The sequence below is a fragment of the Eurytemora carolleeae genome, unplaced genomic scaffold, assembly GCF_000591075.1.
Source record: "Eurytemora carolleeae unplaced genomic scaffold, Eaff_2.0 scaffold25, whole genome shotgun sequence".
Lineage (NCBI taxonomy): Eukaryota > Metazoa > Arthropoda > Copepoda > Calanoida > Temoridae > Eurytemora > Eurytemora carolleeae.
Window position 1 is genome coordinate 20,457 of NW_019396037.1, and position 20,646 is coordinate 41,102.

Here is a 20,646-nt window from a genome sequence, read left to right on the forward strand (position 1 = left end):
GATAAACGCAATGGTTTAGATGATACACTCTATGGTTAAGATGATAAACTCTATGGTTAAGATGACAAACTCTATGGTTAAGATGATAAACTCTATAGTCAAGATGATAAACCATGCGTGGTAAAGTTTATTAACTTCATAGTTTAGATAAATTATACTAAATGATATTTCCAAGAACATTAAAATAACAATTAACTATTAATTAAACCCTGAAAGGCGTGAATTATTCATATAAAAGAGGTTGTATAATGCCGTCGGCCAGTTTAACTTGTTAAATTTTGAATATTGGACACAGATACAGATCTTTACCACGATTCTGCTTCCGGATTCATAGAGAAATTATCTCACAGACATATTAATCCGCAGCTGTCCCTAATCTATTTTAAGATTAAATTTTTTTGGATGTACTTGTAGTACGCCACTTTCTGCTTTCTTTTTTTGGAACTCTTTATTGAATTGTTTACGCATTAGTTACATCTGACTAAGCAAAAAACCAATTCCTGATATTTTCTTTTGGGCGGGGTGTGTTAGGAGAAAAATAACAGGGGTCTAGGTTAAAATGTATATATTTATCGTACATTGGCATTCAAGTTCATTTATTTACTTTCATCATTTTCGTAAAAATGAAAAAATGTAATTTCTAAATATTTCTTCTGTGAGAAATATTAACCTCTGAATAAAAGGAACTAAGGTATATATACACTATACTGAGATCTAGGCTGTAGGAAGCAAAGAGGTGTTTCCTTAGGCATCCTTTTATCTATCTATCTATCTATCTATCTATCTATCTATCTATCTATCTATCTATCTATCTATCTATCTATCTATCTATCTATCTATCTTAAATGGGTTAATGTTAAGGGGTCTATATTTAAATGGGTTAATGTTAAGGGGTCTATATTTAAATGGGTTAATGTTAAGGGGTCTATATTTAAATGTTTTTAAATCTGAAAATGTTCAACTAGAATTGGAGAATTGTCAATCTCAACAATTTTGAATAAAAAAAATTGCCATCCAAGCGAAATTGGCTTTTATTTTGGACACAATGTCTTAAAACCGCTGAAAACTGTTCATTATTTTCGTGTCTGTAGTTCGATCGAAACAGACATTCATCCACAAGCTATTGATTGAATTGATTGATTGAATTGATTGATTGAATCGATTGATTGATTTGATTGATTTGATTTATTGGTTGATATAGAGTCAGTTCAGTTCAGCATCTTAGCTTGACGGTACAATTCATCATTGTACGCTTCATGGTACATAGCATTCCTTTGCCCGTACATCTTGGCATACCACATGCATACCTGAACAGTACATGGAAAGTATAAAATGCCAAAATCACAAATTAACAATATTGAAGATACCGTCATTTGTCTATCTCTATATGTCTATATTTAACAGTGGTAAAACATCAATTTTTTTTATTTCTAATCTAAACAAATCTTCATTTTGCTTGGTCTAAGATAATCAATTTTTAGTTGGAAAAACAAAAGATATCTCATTCTTCCTTGAATATATTTTTTTTTTTTGATTTTTTATCCAAACTTTTCCAAAGGTTTCCGCAAAACAATCGGTTGTTTTTACACTTTTAGGGACTGTAAGCGTAATTTCAAGTTACCCTCCATGCAAACATGGAATTGTCCGATTCTCAAGATATCCATGTTTTTGTTTCTTTGAACTGTTTATTTTCATTTTTGGTTTCTTTGCTAAAATTACTTCCACATTTATTACCTTTAAGAAACAATGGCGAAGATCCCAGAAATAAAAACTTTTCAAGTCAGAATTGAGAAGTTCGGGGAATTAATTTCAAATGCCTGGACTAAATATCTTTAAATATCAAATTTTGAAAGAAAAAAGACGACATTTATTTTAGCTTAAGATCAATTACCGCTGAAGTTTCATGCTGCGTTAATAAAAGACGATTTTAAAGTTATCACTTAATTTCAAAAACAAATCTGAGTATGAGTTGTGAACTTTTGAATGTTGGATATTGGGATTAATGCTTGATCCACTCTTTTTCCTAATCTCGAGATTTAACAGTGCTTGTTCTCCTCTTGTTATTAATCTCCAGAGCTGAAAACTTTAGAATGGGATATCCTTAATCCCGATCGGTTAATTAATCTTGAGATTAATAACAAGAGGAGAACAAGCATTATTTAATCTAGAGAAAAAGACAGGATCAAGGACTGATCTCGATATCCACCATTCTGAAGTTTTCAGCTCAGAAAACTTTATAATTAGATACCCTTAATAGCGATGGCTTAATCTGAATATCCACTCTGAATACTTGGTTTTTGCTTCATCCGCTCTTTTTTCATCTTTTTCCATCTTTTTGGAATTCCGACCAAATGCGCGTAATATTTTAAATTTCCCGGCTTCTGATTGGTTGCATTTTAGAAACTATCTGGGATACAAACTAATTTTTATAGTGTTAAGATTAACAAAAGGAAGAGATCAAGCATTGATCTCGATATCCACAATTCCGCTCTGGAAAAATATTTACTTTTTCCATATCCTTGTCCGGGTCCCCTGTGGTGGGTGATAGATCAATATCTTCATCATCAACAATTTCCTCTTCAGAATCCATTCTTTGTATCTTCTGTATCTCTACCGTACTCCCGTACATCTAAATATATGTGCATAATGTACAGTGAAAATTGGGCAATATAAACATCGAATCCATTTCACTTCAAATTAAATCTAATAAGTTACTATAGTAATAACCAGAAAACTCTAAAATAGAAAGACGACGTAAAACTAATTGCTTTGTATTCAACATCAAAAACATTTAATTATTTCTTCACTGTCGTCTTACTTTTCCAAAGTTTTCTGGTTCTCACTGTACTAATCTCTGTTTGTTTTTAAAGACTATACATTTATGTTCCAGACAAAGCTGAGGTTGCTAAGCTAGTCTTTACATAAATAAAATACAGTAAATGTATTTAAAAGTCGTCTTCTATATATTTATCTAGAAGGAGTGTTGATTGGTTGATATATATACATTGCTACCCACACAGGATGTTACTTCAATCACGACCTTGTAAACTTTAGAAATAATGTGCTGAAGGTTAGATTTAATATTTGAATTTAAATACACTGTGGTAGGCGATTACATCAATATAATGAAGACGACTTTTGATTTCAATTTTGATTTATGTTAAGTTTTAAACAGCATGAATATACAAAAACATGTTAACAAAGAGAAGCTTCACTTTAATTACTTGCAAACTTGTTTTTCGAAAAAAGCAGGTTAACAATTTAAATTCAAATAAAAATGTCGTCTTCATTATATTGAAATAATTGCCTACCACCTTCTGTCATGCAATGGTAAACTTTTTGATTTTGCAAAGAAAGAATGTGCACAGTTGCGAGGAACCCTGAATGCTAGGGAAAAAATGCTTAGATTTCGCACAGTAGGTCTTATCCTGTAAAGTGTACATAATACAGTTTATTTCAATACAATGAAGACGACTTTTCTAACAAGATTTTTTTCAAATTACATGTTTACAAGTAAACAAAGAGAAATTGTAAATTGACAGTTTCTCTTTGTTTCCATGTTGTATGTTTATATATTATGTATCCATGCTGATTTGAAATCTAGGTAGAAAACAAAAATTAAAATCAAAAGTCGTCTTCATTTTATACATGTACACGACTGCAAATCACACCATTTTTTAGAATTAAGTACACAATTATCCTATAATATTACAATTTATACCCCAAAGATGTTTCTGAATGCTGGAAGAAAAGCCACTTTAATTTATAAAAACTATCGTCTGTTTTTCTCGCTCGCAAATAACGTTTTTTTTTCAAGCAAAAACGCGATGAGACACAGACTGAATTTATCATTTTTGTTCTGTGAGGGGATAAATTGTCTTCAGTAATTAATTCTTAATCTTCTAAATTAAATGATTGCGAAGAATCCTTTCCAAAGAAAATGAGATTACAAAGCTGGAGAATAGAATCTACAGGGTGTCCCAAAAAACATGGGAATTCAGTGACGAATTCGATATCGTCTTTGTTATGAATTAGCATTGTAATACCTAATTTCAAAAGCCATAACATTATTATGTCTGCTAGAGTTTATTTAATGAAAAGGGTAAAAGACTGAAAAGATGTGTCTATAATGTCTCCGCAAGATGAACAGTGAATATGGACAAGTTTACTCTGTTTGTATACTGTAATTTTCTTGTTTTACTAAGTACAACCGGTTGCAGTCAAAACATAAACAAACAAAATTTAAACATAGCAGACGAAACTCTTACAGATTACAGCTTTCTCAGTAGGTATCACTATACTAAATCAAAGAATTATTCATAAAGACGATATCGAATTCGTCACTGAATTCCCATGTTTTTTGGGACACCCTGTATCTAAGAAAGTCATGGGGAAGAAAGTATTTGAAAAAAGTAGAATATAAAACATTATGATAAAAAGCCCGCAATTTGCCCAAGTCCTTTGAAAAAAGCACTATGGGAAATAAAGTCATAGTATTTTGCTAACAAAGACTTTTTAGAAAGAAAGTCATGAAATTTCATGAAAATAAATATGATAGAATTAAACTTTGTCAAAGTAATTCAAAACAAAAAGAAACATCTTTGAAAGAAAATTATTGGAAATAAATTATTTCCTTCAAAATAATTTGCAGTACACAATTCATAACTTTTTTTCCAAATAATATTTTTGATTGAGTCTTTATTGGCTTTACTGGAGAGTATACCTGTTCCACTTTATAGGATTCCTTCTTTTTTGCCATATAGCCATATGCTCTAGCCATCCAACGAGCTATCCTAGAATATATTAATAATATGCTCTAGCCATCCAGCGAGCTATCCTAGAATATATTAATCATATGCTCTAGCCATCCAGCAAGCTATCCTAGTATATATTAATCATTTGCTCTAGCCATCCAGCGAGCTATCCTAGAATATATTAATCATATGCTCTAGCCATCCAACGATCTATCCTATAATATATTAATCATATACTCTAGCCATCCAACGAGCTATCCTAGAATATATTAATCATATGCTCTAGCCATCCAGCGAGCTATCCTAGAATATATTAATCATATGCTCTAGCCATCCAACGAGCTATCCTATAATATATTAATCATATGCTCAAGCCATCCAACGAGCTATCCTAGAATATATTTATCATATGCTCTAGCCATCCAACGAGCTATCCTGGAATATATTTATCATATGCTCTAGCCATCCAACGAGCTATCCTATAATATATTAATCATATGCTCTAGCCATCCAACAAGCTATCCTAGAATATATTAATCATATGCTATAGCCATCCAACAAGCTATCCTAGAATATATGCTCTTTCATATCATATCTCCATGTATAAGGAGGGATGGGGGGGGGGCATGTCTGCCACTCCTATTTGTAAATAGGAAGACTAGGAAGACGACATTAAAGCAACAATAAAATGAATATGATGTAGTCACAAAGTAAATAGCTTTGCTATTAAGTTATAATTACTTTTTAAGTGAAAGGGATTGTTTATACTGCACAATTGCTATGTCTAATGCTCATTGCACAATTTAAAGTCATAACTTGAGTTTAAAATTGAACTTTTTAATTCAGAGTTTTCTTGTTGCTGTAGCTTTAATTGTATACATTAAGTTGATGTCATTGTTAATAATTGATGTGTTAAAGGGACTGTTTACAACGTAGTTTCAAAGTTCCTATTCGCATTTCCAGCCGTTCAGTATTAAATTCCCTTTAAGAATTACTACTCAAAATTTTAATTTTAATTTTAATCCAAAAATATGATAGAAATGCTTTTTCTCCCTGTGACGGGTTTCAAGAAAGTATCAAAGTAAAATAGTAAAGTAATAAACAAGTAGGCCATTGTATCCTGAGATGGAATTTAAAGAATTTGAGCTGCGGCTTAAATCCGCCAAAACCCGGTTTAAATTCAGCGCCGGCTTAAATCTTGAAACTTTTGATACAATTTTAAGTAAAACCAACCATATTTAAACCACGGCTTAAATTTAAACCGCCGCTCAAATTCTTTAAATTCGGTCACTGGTCTCATGTTGCCGACCGATAGGAGGACTAAGTAAACCTCACAATATAAGTCCAAAATCTAAATCTATTACAGTTTTCAAAATCATGAACTGTCTTCGGTATTTGAGAGAGGTATAACATTAGGAGCTCTTTCTTGATGCATACTAAAGAAAGCTACATGGTGTCCCAAAAAACATGGGAATTCAGTGACAAATTCGATATCGTCTTTGTTATGAATTAGTATTGTAATACCTAATTTCAAAAATAATAAATGGCTGTAAAGATGTGTTTAATGTCTCCGCAAGATGAACGGTGAAGACGGATAAGTTTACTCTGTTTGTAAATTGCAATTTTCTTGTTTTACTAAGTACAACCGTATGTAGTTAAAACATAAACAAACAAATTGTGAACATAGCACACGAAACTCTTATAGATTACAGCTTTCTCAGTAGGTATCACATACTAAATCAAAGAATTATTTTAAAAGACGATATTGAATTCGTCACTGAATTCCCATGTTTATTGGGACACCCTGTACGATAGGCCCGGTACTGTAAAAAGTCTGGCCGCGCCATCACAGTTGAAACCGTGCACACATACGATTGGGCAGCCAGGACGGTACCAGTTGGTCCAGTTCAACTTCAAATTGTCCAATGTCCAAGGTGGACGGTTTAGCACCTTGCTGCTGTAAAAAATGATATTTGAATTTGCTCTGTATAATCTCCAGTCATCTCAGTACTAGGTTCTTCAGGAACAACTAGCTTGCGGCCAGATTTTATCCTTCTACTTGATCCTTTCCGGGGATAAGGCATTGTAACTGCAAACAATAGTTTAAATTGAGCTCTGAGATTCTAAGGTTTTCTGTTTTTTTTTTTTCAAAGTAAATATTTTTTCTTTTTGTTCTTCTATCTTTATAATCCCTATATCTTTTTAGACTATGAACTCTGCTTAAGAAGAAAAGTCAAAATTTAAAATATTTAAAGTGTACTTTTCTTTGGGTCAGAGCATGAAAACTATTGTAATAGATAGAATTGTATATTTCTAAATCTTTTAATCCCCTGTCGACATTATGATTTTATGCTTAATTCTCTCTTGCAACCAGTGAGAGTTCTCTCAGTGATTGAATGCGCAAAATTTCAAGATGTCCTGGCTTTCTGATTGACTGTTCGAATTCTGCAATCAACACCCTGAATTTTTACACTTTCCAGGATACTAATGTATAGTTTGAAACAAACTCAATTTTACCAAATCTTAATTTCTTCTAATTTACTTCATGATATAAAAAAATAACGAAATTAAACACAAAACGAATACTTTATTGATTAAATAGGAATACAAATCAAATGATTTATATCAACACAGCGATGGTAGGAATCATCATGATTTTGAACGGCTCTGCTTCCACCAGGCTCCTCGAGAGATCGTACTCGACTGCCCCAAGTCTAGCCTCCTACTCCTATCTTCCAAGTTCAGATCAATGAACCCACGCCATCCCTTACATGGAATGGCAAACAATGTCCCCCGTTTCCATCTTCTGAATTTCTGCTTTAGCAAGAGCTAATTTAACTTGATCTTAACTGAGGGAATGGGAATAGAGGGACAGTCCTTCTGTGTCAATCACATGTTCAAATTGGTGTTCTGGCAGTTTACCTGGGAGACAGGGTTTCCCAGAACCAGGATACTCATCCAACAGGAAGGCAACATCAGGAGCAAGCTTGAAGATGCAGGCAACAGCTGAATCGGTGGGTAAGAATACTGGAGGAGCAAGAGTCTCAAAGGTTTAATGTGGGAGAACTTGGTGTTTGGCGGGGTCAACTAGGAGATCAAATTCAGCCAGGAAGTCTACTCCCAGAATAGGATGGTCCATGGCGGCTAACATAAACGGAAACTAATAACCGCTGTCTTCAGGGAGGATGGACTCTAGTAAAACGCAAGGATAACTATTCCAGAATACATTTACTCATAACTTAACAGGCTTAGCTTAAAAGGCTTCACTTAACAGGTTTAGGGCGAACTATTAATGTTTACATATCAGATAGATGAATGTAGAATGCTTTGTATGATTCCTAGCTGACTCTGTGTACTGTTAAGGAACTCTCTTACAGAGGCTGACTATCGTCTTACACAATATTAACTTATAAATGTTACAGGTTAATTCAAAGAATTCAACCTTTATATCATCATATTCAAAGAGTTTCAGGCGGGGTTTTCATTTTTCGAAACAAATTTCCATTTTGGAAATCAAATGATCCTGAAATTTGTTGCGTAAACTGGAATTCTGGGATAATTCCAAAGATGGAAAACGGAATGTTTACGATTTATGTGATGTAATCCAGAAATTTTTCAGGTGTACCGAATGGAAACCATAAAATTTCCAATTTCCATATCGTAATCCAGAAATTGTTCCTGTTTACATTACAGAAACCGTAAAATTTCCAGTTTCCATTTTGTAGACCGGAAATTTTAACTCAATGTTATGACATAGAAAGCAATGTTAAAACTTTAAAAGTTAAAACTTATTAATTGACATATATAAAATACGCATTTAGTTCTATAATTATAAATTCACAAATATAGTTCATCATGACTTTTACAGTTACAGTTTTCACTTTCCCACAATATTTATTGACAAATTAGTTTTTTTTTAAGAGGGTCCTTAAATAGGTTAGGCCTCCCCACTCTGTATTTGATCAGGATGGGATGAAATGAACCATATAAATAAGAGTTTATATAAAAACTAGGCTATACATTGGTGAATTAAAAAAAACATTTTGACATTTTTTCCCGCAAAATTTTTTAAACCAGTTTTATACCTTCCCCTGGGCCATGTGAGTTGCCTCACAAATTTTAGGCTCAGTTGGTTCAACTGTTTTGACGTTTATTGGATACAAGCGGATAAAAAACAGACGAGCAAAGTATATAAACAGAGTGAGAACCAGAAAACTTTGGAATATGAGGGTGACTGTTAGACTTCTGTTATGACTTTAAATAGTTCAATGAATTTAAGACACAGTGATTACGTAGTGTATAGTATACTTGTGAACCATATCCCATAATCTACTCTGTTGTAAGGTCGTCTCTGACAAATTGTACCTCTGTTAGACCCTCTGTTCATTTTCCAAACCAAACATTTCAAGGTCTCCCCATAAAAGTAAACAAAGTCCACATGCAGCAAATAAAACTTAAAGTTCATTAAAAAGAAACAATTTTAAACACAATTCCAGTGAATCATTTTGTAAACCAACAGTGAAATTCCTTTAACCAAATGAATATTTATTTCAGAAGAATAAAATCGCTTTAGAACTACAATTCAAACAACTATTCCCCATGCTATACAATTCTAGATCGTAAGTTCCTTATGTTTGATTCACAACAGTACCCTCTAAACCTTTTATTTATCAATTCACAACAGTAGCTTTTAAGCCTCTGTTAATTCTCAACGGTACATATATTTAAAACCAATTGTTTGATTCACAACTATACTCATTTATTTATAATTACACTCAACTATTTTAATCTTTATTAACAATCATTTAATTATACACATGTAGGTCAATAACAATTTATATTTACTGTAGGAAACCTTGTTACTGAAATATATTTTCAACAAGAAGTTATCGCCTATGTATCGTGTGGAAAATTAGAGTGTTTTAACTAGCCATTCGCCTTTGGATTTGTCATCCCTTGAGAAGTTTTCATGAGAAATATATACCCGGTTCCAAACCATATTCTCCTCCTTTCGGTTCCTTGAATTGACTTTCCTTAGTTCCATTCCCGCCGCCGTTTTCGAGTCAATATCCTTTTGTTTAGTTCACAATACTGTATACAGACCAACTTAAAAATGATTTTATAAGTTACTATTTAACCTATTTGCTTTGTCGTTCTCTTTTCCACAGTTTTCTGTAGATGAAATTATTTTGAGACATGGCAGTCAGGATTTAAATTTCATGATAATTTACAGAAGTCTAACTTTAACTACAGCCAAACCAGGCGCACATTCTATGTAGATAGTATTACTTGCTGGTTTGATCTTTTATATAAGTTTAAAATGTCTTTAATGTTTTTCCAGAACCTTATCCCAGAAAATAATGGAATGATTTTTCCGTAAACCGGAATTTTTCCAGAACAATATGTCGGGACGTTCTGTAATTCCGGAACAAGGTTCTGGAATTTCCAGTTTTTGAAAAAAATCGTCCCAGAAATTGTTCTGGAATTCTGAATTTCCAGAACCTTTTCCATAATGGAAATGGAAAAAATTTCAGGATCATTTCCGTACATAACCACAACCCGGAATTCCGGTAGAAACCCTAGTTTCAGGTCATCATTATAGTCTCATTTAAGTTAAGTTGGTGTCCCTGTACTTTAAATGTTATATTATTTTTTTTTCTAATTTTCTAAAATATGCGAATTGCGCATGAAGCAAATTATACTTAGCTACCAGCCAAAGCTATTCAATAAGTGGAATTAACTTATTGAACCGATCCAAACTGGTTTAAACAGGTTCGAACTGGTTTAAACTGGTTCAAACTGGTTCAAACTGGTTTAAACTGGTTCAAACTGGTTTGTACTGATTCAAACTAGTTTGTACTGGTTCAAACTGGTTTTTACTGGTTCAAACTGGTTTGTACTGGTTCAAACTGGTATAAACCGGTAAACTGGTTTAAACCGGTTCAAACTGGTTCCAACTTGTTCAGGCTGGTTTAAACCGGGGGAAAATGGTTCAAATAGGTTCAAACTGGTTAAAGTTGGTTTAAACAGGTTAAACTGGTTTTTACTGGTTCTAGAACCCTGATTCAGCATTTGCACACATCGAGTTCAGACTACAGATCAAAACTGAATCAGGCTTTTGGGGTCAGAGTACAGCAGTGCGCTTTAAGTTTTCTAATCTTTATCTAAGAAGCTGTTAAAACTTGTATGGAAAGTGAAGAACTAGTTTTAAAGTTTATCCAGATTAATTTCAATATTGAATGAGAATCTGATGGTAAAGTTTCATGTCGGATATATCGTTAAACCTTGATGTTAATATTCTCCCGGTTTTATAGTAAGATATATAAGTTTTTAAGCCGGTCAAATTGAAAAATCAATCCCAATAGAGTGTTTAATGATTTTATACCTAACAAGCACACTGAAAAAATGCTGCATATAAATCTGATAGAATTTTCTATCAATCTTTTAAAACTGTCATGAATATAATGTATCTCTTAAATGAACTTAAAATGCATATTCTCATTACCAATAAATATATTATTTAAAACAACATTAGACTGAACTGAAAACATAATAGCCAAATAGGTCACCATTTTTGAAAAAAATAACAAACTTTAAAGTCAAATAATTGTAAGTAATTGGTTTTTTGTTCTCCGTTAGATGCATCGTTAAGTGCCTTCACCGACAACAGGTGTTCAGTTTATCAACGAGAAAACAACAGGTGTTCAGTTTATCAACAAGAAAACAACAGGTGTTCAGTTTATTCAACTAGAAAACAACAGGTGTTCAGTTTATTCAACAAGAAAACAACTGCAGGTGTTCAGTTTATCAACAAGAAAACAACAGGTGTTTAGTTTATCAACGAGAAAACAACAGGTGTTCAGTTTATCAACAAGAAAACAACAGGTGTTCAGTTTATCAACAAGAAAACAACTGGTGTTCAGTTTATCAACAAAAAAACAACTGGTGTTCAGTTTATCAACGAGAAAACAACAGGTGTTCAGTTTATCAGCAAGAAAACAACAGGTGTTCAGTTTATCAACAAAAAAAACAACTGGTGTTCAGTTTATCAACGAGAAAACAACAGGTGTTCAGTTTATCAACAAGAAAACAACAGGTGTTCAGTTTATCAACGAGAAAGCAACAGGTGTTCAGTTTATTCAACAAGAAAACAACAGGTGTTCAGTTTATCAACGAGAAAATTACTCCTTAGAATTTAGGAAATTACAGTAGTCGACATTAGCAGAAACTTAAATTAGATGATCATGATAATACGCATCAAATACAGTGATAATGAAAACACTCTGAACAAAGGAAGACGACTTTTAGAAAAAAACGTCAAAAAAGGTCCAGTGAGCATGAGACACAGAAATTGTGCAGTGTAAACAGACACAGTTCACAAAAAAGTGATTTAATTAACAACATAAATTACCATTGTTTTCTGGTATCTCACTGTAGGTTGATACCAATTCTAAATATCTATACATGATACATATTTATAATTGATATTTCTATTAGATATTTATATCAAGGTATTAAATATACCTTACAGCTGCGAAAAGAGATGTTTCTTTTTTTTCACCATCTGTAGCATATACATCAGAATCACCAGACATCTATCCATAGATTAATAAAATTACTAGATGCCGTCTTTTTAAGATATAAGGGTTCTTCATTCACAATAATCCTGAGGCAGAGCCCAAAGAAAGAAGTTACGCGTTTGCCGCTTTGAGTTACAAAACAGAGGGAGAGCATGCTGCGCGTAACTCCTTCAAGCTTCTCTCTCAGGGTTATTGTGTACGCAATTAACATGAATTAACATCAATTAACATCAATTAACATCAATTAACATCAATTAACATCAATTAACATCAATTAACATCAATTAACATCAATTAACATCAATTAACATAAAATATGTTAATATTTTAAAGTTTTTATAAATGCAAAGGAACTATTTCCCGGTTAAAGTTTTTCCAAACTGAGAGAGTTAATTTAAAAGAAATTATTTCAAGAATGTTTTTTATCTTTTTCTTAATAAATTGTAACTTACTGCAGAAATTTCATCTTCTTCTATAACATCTGACATTGTTCTGACAAAAGGAATAAATGTTTACTTCATATTTTATTATTATTACAGATTTTTTTACCAAAAGAAATAACAAAGATAGAAAATTTAAAATTTAAAATCTTGATTTGTAGCGACTTCAAAAATTGATTTCGACAGATCTCTTGAAAGGGAAGGACATAAGATTGTAAAGAGCCACTTTACAGTGGGTTTATAGATTTTTAGTTCTCTTAGAGTTGGTGTTTAATGGTATTTTGTCCAACTAATAACTTACTCGCCAGGTTTATAAACAAATATATTCAAAGGACAAACAAACTTTAAAAAACCTGAAGCAATTTTCAAATATGCTTTTGTTAAATTTATTGATAGTAGAAGGCATACGAGTCACTGTATTGGTTATAAAGTTATCTAAAGGAACTAAGTTTTTGTCACAAACTCTACTTTTCTAATCTCTATATCTTTGCTACCCAATGTCGTAGACCTTTGATATTTCAAACTATGAATTTTGTTAGGCCAAATAATCTAAGCTTGAAATATCAAAGGTTTACACCATCAGATTGTAAAGATATAGGGATTAGATAATTTGAGTTTGTGACAAAAACTTTCTTTCTCCTAAATTTAATCAAAATATTTTCTGAAGAATTGTATGTTAAGCTTCTGTATAGAATACTGAACCTTAATCGATACGGCTAGCAGATTCATCTTAATATGGATATTTTACAGGTTTCATGACTTTACAAGGTAGTTTATACTGTGGGGGGAGGGGGGGGTGATCTATATACTGCGGGGGGAATCTATCACGTCATTTTCTGATCAACATCTACGGAAGAAAAAGTTTAAAAATGATAAGACTTTTTTTTAACAAGATTTCTTGACATTTTTCCGAAGGACTTATTATAGTGCCAAAAGCTTAAACTGTATTGCTAAAAAGAAAAGCAAACTTATTCGGTCCCATATTAGAAATTCAAAACAAACAGCGAAAAGTTGCAATCGGTTTGCCAAAAAATTCTTTTTATCAAAATTCTCCTCATTAAACATTTATTAAAGTAAAGGAAGAGAAATTATTATTTATGCTATAAAAAAACTTCTAATGGTGAGATCTCAGAGCAAAGAATTCGACAAGTCTTTTGCGCAATTAATTGTAGCAGCTACAACACTTATGGTTATCGTGGAATTTTTTTTTCTAGAAATTATTTTTTGCAAAAATATTTTTTCGCGAAATTTTGCATCGTTTTTTGCATTTTTTCGCGAAAGTTTTCGTCCACGAAATAATTAGAACTATTTTTACAGTAATATAAGTAATGATACATTATAGCATTTTGTGCAAAATATGGAGAGTCATGGAATAATGAATAAAGAATAATGGTTTGAAAAAAAAGAAAAACGATTTTGTCCCTTCGTGAGTAAATTTTGGGGGAAGCTTCACGATAGTTTTGTAAAACAATTGATCAAACAATGAAGAAAGGTTAGAAAGAAATTCTCCACTATATACACTAGTACAGTACACAGTACACACAACAGATGTATACATATTACATATACACCAACTTTAGTCTAATTTCAAAGTTTTAGTATTTTCATGAATCAAAATCATAAAATATATTTGAAAAGAGATGGAAAGGTTTCTTAAACTAATTTTTTGATAAGAGCATATCTGAAAGAACAATATCTCATGGACGCTATAATAACAAATTAAAGTGTACATGACAATAATCCAGCAAGTGTACGTGTACATGATAATAGTACAGCAAGTGTACATGTGCTGCCAAAATGACCGAACTCAGGAAAAAAATATTTTGAAAAAAAATTTTAAAAATGTTTTATTTGCTTAATTTTGATGCAAGAAAGTAATTTAATCAAAGTTCCAAACAGGGTGTCTCAAAAAAACGGGGGGGAAAGGCATAGCCTCGTTGGTAATAGGATTTTCAAGATTAAGACCATTTTTTAAATCTACGTACGATTTCCATTCAATAAGCTCAGTTTTAGGGTTGTAGATCTTAAAAGAACAAGTTTAAAGACTCCTAAAGTTTCCGGCTGGAGTGAATAAATCTGGTAAAATAACGATAATCTCCGTTTGCACCTTTTTGTATAAGGATCTACAGACTTGATTGTAATCGGATTTTCAAGATTGAGACCAATTTCCGATTCAATAAGCCCAATTGTAAGCTTGTAGATCTAAATTTTATAGGCTCCTAAAGTTTCCAACTGGAGCGAAGTAAAAAGTAAAAGATAATTTCCGTTGCACAAGTCTGTAGACCCTTCTAAGCAAAGGGAGATTATCTTTATTTTACCAAATTTACTTATTCTTGTCAGAAACTTTAGGAGCAGCTTTAAAATTGTCATTTTTAGATCTACAAGCCTAAAATTGAGCCCATTGAATCGGAACTTGTACGTAGATATAAAAAAGTCTTATTTTTAAAATTCCGATTACAAAGGAGTCTGTAGGCCCTTATTACCAATTTTTTTGAGACACCTTGTACTTTTTTCTTTTTTAAAAGATCACGTTTTTCCTCAAATTTCTTATATAATGCATTATACAATATTTATGTTTCAAATAGGATTGAACTCGCAAAGGTTTGTTTTTGTCTTATTACATATTGTTAATTAATTCGGGGCTATTTATTTTGTTGTATTTGTAAATGTAAATATTATTTTTATAAAAAATCTTTATCCACGTACAAAAACAAACGTATTAAACAATTTTCATTAAAAATTGCTAATCTCTTAATTCAGAAGTAGTCAAACTCTCTTTTTTTTAATTTGATGACTTTGACCGGCAATGTAACTTTACCCATTTTAAAATTCGGTGATGGTGATGGACCAAACCTCTGTAACGTAAAAAACTATATGTTAGTTCCACATTTATTGAAAATATATTTCGATCTGGGTTGACCCTTGTCAGTTCTTGAGATTGTTTCTGTCACAAAGTTTAAAAACAAACTCTACCCCTATAATATACTCATGGATGCATTAATGAGATATCCTAATTTTGATCGCTAATAATTATTTATGTGATATTTAATTGTAAACTGTAATTAAGTATTTAAAAAAAAGAGTATTGTTTATTTCCAAATCATTAAAAGGTTTAAATACCCCTCCTTAGACAAGCCGCCCCCCCTCCTGGTTTACGTAAAAGTTCGTTAATTAGATCGACCCCCACCACCACTTTATACACTATTCACATAAACTAAACAGTTTGTTTTTAATCTTCATGACAGAAACAATCTCGAGAAATAATAATTTTCTTAAACATTCTTAAAAAAGTGAATATTTGCAAATTATCTTTTTTCCATTTCATGATCTGAGTTCGTTTCCCTTTTGTCCATTTGACAACCCATTTAAATTTTTTAAATAATCTTTTTTGCTTGTTTATTTTCTAGTGGTTTTTAACATCGATTTCGATGGTTATTATAACCTAAGAACTGACGAGGGTCAACCTAGACCGAAGTATATATTTTCAATAAAATGTTGAACTAACATCTACTCTTTTTTTTCTCTACAGAGGTTTGGTCCATCACAATCTCGTAAAACGACAGGTTTGGTCCATCACAATCTCGTAAAACGACAGGTTTGGTCCATCACAATCTCGTAAAACGATAGGTTTGGTCCATCACAATCTCGTAAAACGACATGCGGACAGAATTTAGCACTTTTGAATATTGAAAGCGAAAAGGAATTGAGTTTTTGTCACAAACTCTGATTTTCTCTTCCGTATATTTTTGCAACCCAATGTTGTAGACCTTTGACATTTCAAACTATGACCTCTATTAGATCAAATAATTTAAGTTTGAAATATCAAAGGTTTACGACATTGGGTTCCAAAGAAAGAGGGATTAGAAAATCAGAGTTTGTGGCAAAGAATCAATTCCTTTTTCCAATAATTGATAAGAGATAGAGGTTTATATAAAAGATATAGTTATAAATGGAAGGTTACTTGAAATTACATCAATATAAATTATTTTTAATTTTGTCCTAGAATATGGTTGAGGGTAATTGGGACCAAGCTCTAAATTTGGCAAAAAAGATTTATGTTCAAAACAAAAGGTTGATTTTAATTTATTTTTCATGATGTTCTCAAATAATTTTAATTTTTTAATCTCTCATTATTTTTTATTCATAATTATGATTTTTAAAATCATTATTTTCATTTTAAATTATTATAGTAATTATTATTATTATTAATAATAGTATCATTATCATCATTATTACCACTATTATCATTATTATCCTTTTCGAAAACATTATGACCATTTACATTTGTTTACAGGGATCTTTTGATCGCAGACATCTTGAATGTTCTTCAAGAAAGAGTAAAAGATGAAGACGACATTAGCGAAGACGATTCAAGTTCCAGGTTTGATACTATAAAGGATTAGGCTTCATATCTGCAGCTAGAACAAGCTGTATTACACATCCAAATTATACAAGACGAAACGAAACAGTATACACCAAATGAATTACAGTGAAACCCTTAATAACGAATACATCGAAAGAATTCATCAAATGTCGTATTCTTCACTTTCTGATAATGGAATGTTGCAGATATTTAGTTTTTTAATTAAATTATTATATGGAACTCTTTAAAACTGTTCCTGCATATTCATGGCTATTAATCTATTTTCGCAAATACTGAAATTTACGTAATATAGTATAAAACTCATTGAAAAATTGTCAAGACGACATTTGATAAATTCTTTCGATGTATTCATTATTAAGGGTTTCACTGTATCATCTTGCAGTAAAATTTATGTGAAGGGTTACTAACAAAGGATGAGAATAAGCTAACGACCTGAATCTCTTGGAAAATAAAATATCTGAAGGTTGAACTTGGGTTTGAATACATGTTTGATACAAAATAATCAAAATACTTAATTTCAGCTCAGAGGAATCATCTTCCGAAGAGGATGCTAATGATGATGATGAAGATGATAATTGTGACGATGATGATAATGATGAAGATGGTGATGAGGAGGAGGAATTTGATGATGATGAAGAGTATGAAGGGGGTCCCTCCTCACTGGATTCAGAAGATCTGGGGAATTCTGTAGATTCCGGAGTTTTCAGTGCTTAAATAATTTGCGTTTTTACGAAAATATTCATCATAATTTTTATTTTGAAATAAATTTAATAAGGATTCCAAATTCAAGAAAATTTAAAAAAAAATTTCTTTTTATTAATCAATCAATAAGAGGCTCAGAGTCAGAGCCTCATTTCTAAACCTATTTTTGTATTAATGTTTGTTAAAAATATCTGCATGTAAAACCATTCTTTTTATGATTGTAAAATGGTATATTCACGATAAAGTTTTGGATATCTATTAAACGAAAAATAAAAAAAAAATGAAATCCTTTTATTTACATCTCTCAAGGAGTTTATGTGCAGGGTTAACCTCAAAGAATGAGATTGTAAAGACGACCCAAAACTCTAAAAAAATGACAATTTGGAGCTTGATTTTTGGTTTCAGCATTCAATTGAGAATTTTAGTGGTTTACTAGATGATTAATAACAAAATAAGCAGGTTTTTTCCAATCAAGAAACTCTGAATACAAGAAAACAGACTAAACAAATTCCAAACAATCGTCTCTGAAGTCTCATTCTTTGTGAGTAACCTTGTCTAGTTATACTATAATGGAGATCGAGAAACTTGGACCGGGTGTATACTGTGTAAAAAGGGATCCATATATATATACATGTGGGCGAATATATAAAATCAGACCGATAAATCGGGGTTTTATATATTCATATATATATATATATTTGTCCACAGTGTGTTTTAACAAAGTAATGTTGATGGAAAAAATGGCTAGATTTAAAAAATTGAAACATATAGATTCTCCTTAACACTTTTACAACCAGGGACCAATTCTCAAAAGAACTCGTTTACTTTTCTGAGAAAAAATATTGAGTTGCTCTTGTCTTTTTTATATATAAATATAAAATAGTTTCTATATATACATACATATAGAAACTAAAAAAATGTAAACTATATATATATATATATATATGAAAACTGATAAATCTTGATTGAATGGTTCTCTTGTATTAGACAAAGGGTTTAAGGCACCGTTATGAATCTGGTAGCTACCTTTAGCGAAAAGTATTGTCGAAACTTGATATTTTTTTAGAAACATATCGAACAAGATCAATGTTAATATAATAACTTAATTTCAAGTCACTCTCCTTTCAAAGATGGGAATGTGCAACTTACCCTGAAAATCCTTTGTATGATCAAGTACGTTTTTAATTTCCAATGTTTTTGTTTCTTTAAAATGTTTATTTTCATTACTGTTTTCTCTGCAAAATTGAAAAATAAACACTTTTATAGTCAGAAAAACGGTCTTATCTTCCACATTTTTGATCAGATTAAGGTTTCAAGAGTACCGTTGTAAATCGGACATTGCCATCTTTGTATGGATGAAGGGTCACTTGACCCTTTACGAGTTCATTTATCTGTCATAAGTTAATATTTTTTTGATATTTATCTTAACATTATCAAATATAACTGCTAATTTCTCAATACCCCTTCACCAAAAAATTAGACATTATACTAATATTTGACTTAAAGTAATTTTATGTGACCCTTAATGCAAAGGCTTTGTCAGATTATGAATTACATATCAAAGTGTATAGTTTAAAACATTATTATTTTATGTTTTCTCTGCAAAGTTGAATTGCTCATTTATACTGCAGAAAACATTTAACTTATAAGAATTGGACATTGCCATGTCTAATAGCATGTATTTGGAGGGTCACGTGAAACTATACCCTTGCAGTCCAAAAAATGGTTTAAAACAAGAGAAACCTTCTATTATATTCAAAGAGGTCTAAATCTAACCAAGGCGTTTAGATTTTGACGGCTAAAGATGAATTTACTCCTTTTTTCTACGACAGTTAGATACGGTGGATAGACAGTTAGATAGATCGGTAGATAGATAGTTAGATAGATCGGTAGATAGATAGATAAGAGTTATGGGTTCGAAAACTTGAAATAGGAGGGAAGATGACATCTGCTGGATTTCAGAAGGAGCAACGGGGAAAGGGGCGGAGGGAATTGGAATATTTTCAGTCATGTTTTGATCCCTCACATACTTGTTATTCTAAAATAGTTTGCCCCTTAAAAATTTATAAAACAGCAAGTACGAAAAATCTACGGTTAACGTGGTTAAAAATTGTTTCTAAAGTTAAGATTCAATCTGGAATTTCAAGTATATTTTAATGTGGAGGGGAGCAGGAGGAAATTTTGAGTATAAATCAAGGTTATATAGCAAGGAAAAGTATTTCAGAGGTGAGCGCATCTTTTCTACTGCAGTGTACTGTGTCTGTCACTTTATCCCCGTAGCATAAATTTGAGTTCGAACAAGACCTGCCCAGTTTGTACCGGCCTGCCAGATAACAGCGTGTACTGACCCGATCCCATGGTACAGTACGTCGCCCTAACATACGACAGGTGTCAATTTTCTTGGCATAGTCCCGTGAGAGGGCTTACTATGACAACTCCAATGGCGCGTTCAGACTTTTCACAGTACCCGGCCCAAAGATAATATTGTTAAAATAAATTCGAAATATAAGGAAGACGATTTTTCCGACTCAAATGCCGACGTTAATTCTCAATGTTTGTGTACACAGGAAGCAAGCACACCACATGTGTCAAATCCCCGCTCACCTTAGATCCCCGCTTCAACCGGCAGTCAGTTACGAACACTCATATTCACAACTCCATCTCTACCCTGGCTCCTCCATGATGATGATGCAGATACTCAGCGCAACGCACCTGTAGATCTGCCCCACCAACATGAAGCTCTACATCACCCCCCCTGACTCCTCCATGATGATGATGCAGATACT

The 20,646-nt window shown here is 32.0% G+C and overlaps 2 protein-coding genes across 2 annotated transcripts; one reads left to right on the forward strand and one right to left on the reverse strand.

Annotated features, from left to right (window-relative positions):
- Window positions 1-837: 837 nt before the first annotated feature.
- On the reverse strand, window positions 838-12,822 carry LOC111699116 (uncharacterized). The gene is made up of 5 exons (XM_023469690.1): window positions 12,787-12,822; window positions 12,279-12,349; window positions 4,724-4,793; window positions 2,507-2,629; window positions 838-1,307 (listed from the first exon to the last, which is right to left on the reverse strand). The coding sequence occupies exons 1-5, from the start codon at window positions 12,820-12,822 to the stop codon at window positions 1,209-1,211; spliced, it is 399 nt and encodes a 132-aa protein (XP_023325458.1). The 3' UTR covers window positions 838-1,208.
- Window positions 12,823-14,383: 1,561 nt separating this feature from the next.
- Window positions 14,384-18,113, forward strand: LOC111699439 (trigger factor). The gene is made up of 5 exons (XM_023470122.1): window positions 14,384-14,585; window positions 15,360-15,375; window positions 16,778-16,845; window positions 17,069-17,155; window positions 17,680-18,113. Exons 1-5 carry the CDS (start codon window positions 14,572-14,574, stop codon window positions 17,870-17,872), a joined length of 378 nt encoding a protein of 125 aa, XP_023325890.1. The 5' UTR covers window positions 14,384-14,571; the 3' UTR covers window positions 17,873-18,113.
- Window positions 18,114-20,646: the final 2,533 nt, after the last annotated feature.

What these genes read in the sequence shown, in the direction of transcription:
- LOC111699116 (XM_023469690.1), bottom strand. Translation starts at nt 12,822, where the DNA reads ATGTCAGATGTTATAGAAGAAGATGAAATTTCTGCA. An exon ending in AAGAAGATGAAATTTCTGCA is followed by an intron (nt 12,350 to 12,786) that starts GTAAGTTACAAT and finishes ATCTATGGATAG; the next exon opens with ATGTCTGGTGATTCTGATGT. An exon ending in CGGACAAGGATATGGAAAAA is followed by an intron (nt 1,308 to 2,506) that starts GTAAATATTTTT and finishes TGTACTGTTCAG; the next exon opens with GTATGCATGTGGTATGCCAA.
- LOC111699439 (XM_023470122.1), top strand. An exon ending in ATTTATGTTCAAAACAAAAG is followed by an intron (nt 16,846 to 17,068) that starts GTTGATTTTAAT and finishes ATTTGTTTACAG; the next exon opens with GGATCTTTTGATCGCAGACA. An exon ending in GAAGACGATTCAAGTTCCAG is followed by an intron (nt 17,156 to 17,679) that starts GTTTGATACTAT and finishes ACTTAATTTCAG; the next exon opens with CTCAGAGGAATCATCTTCCG.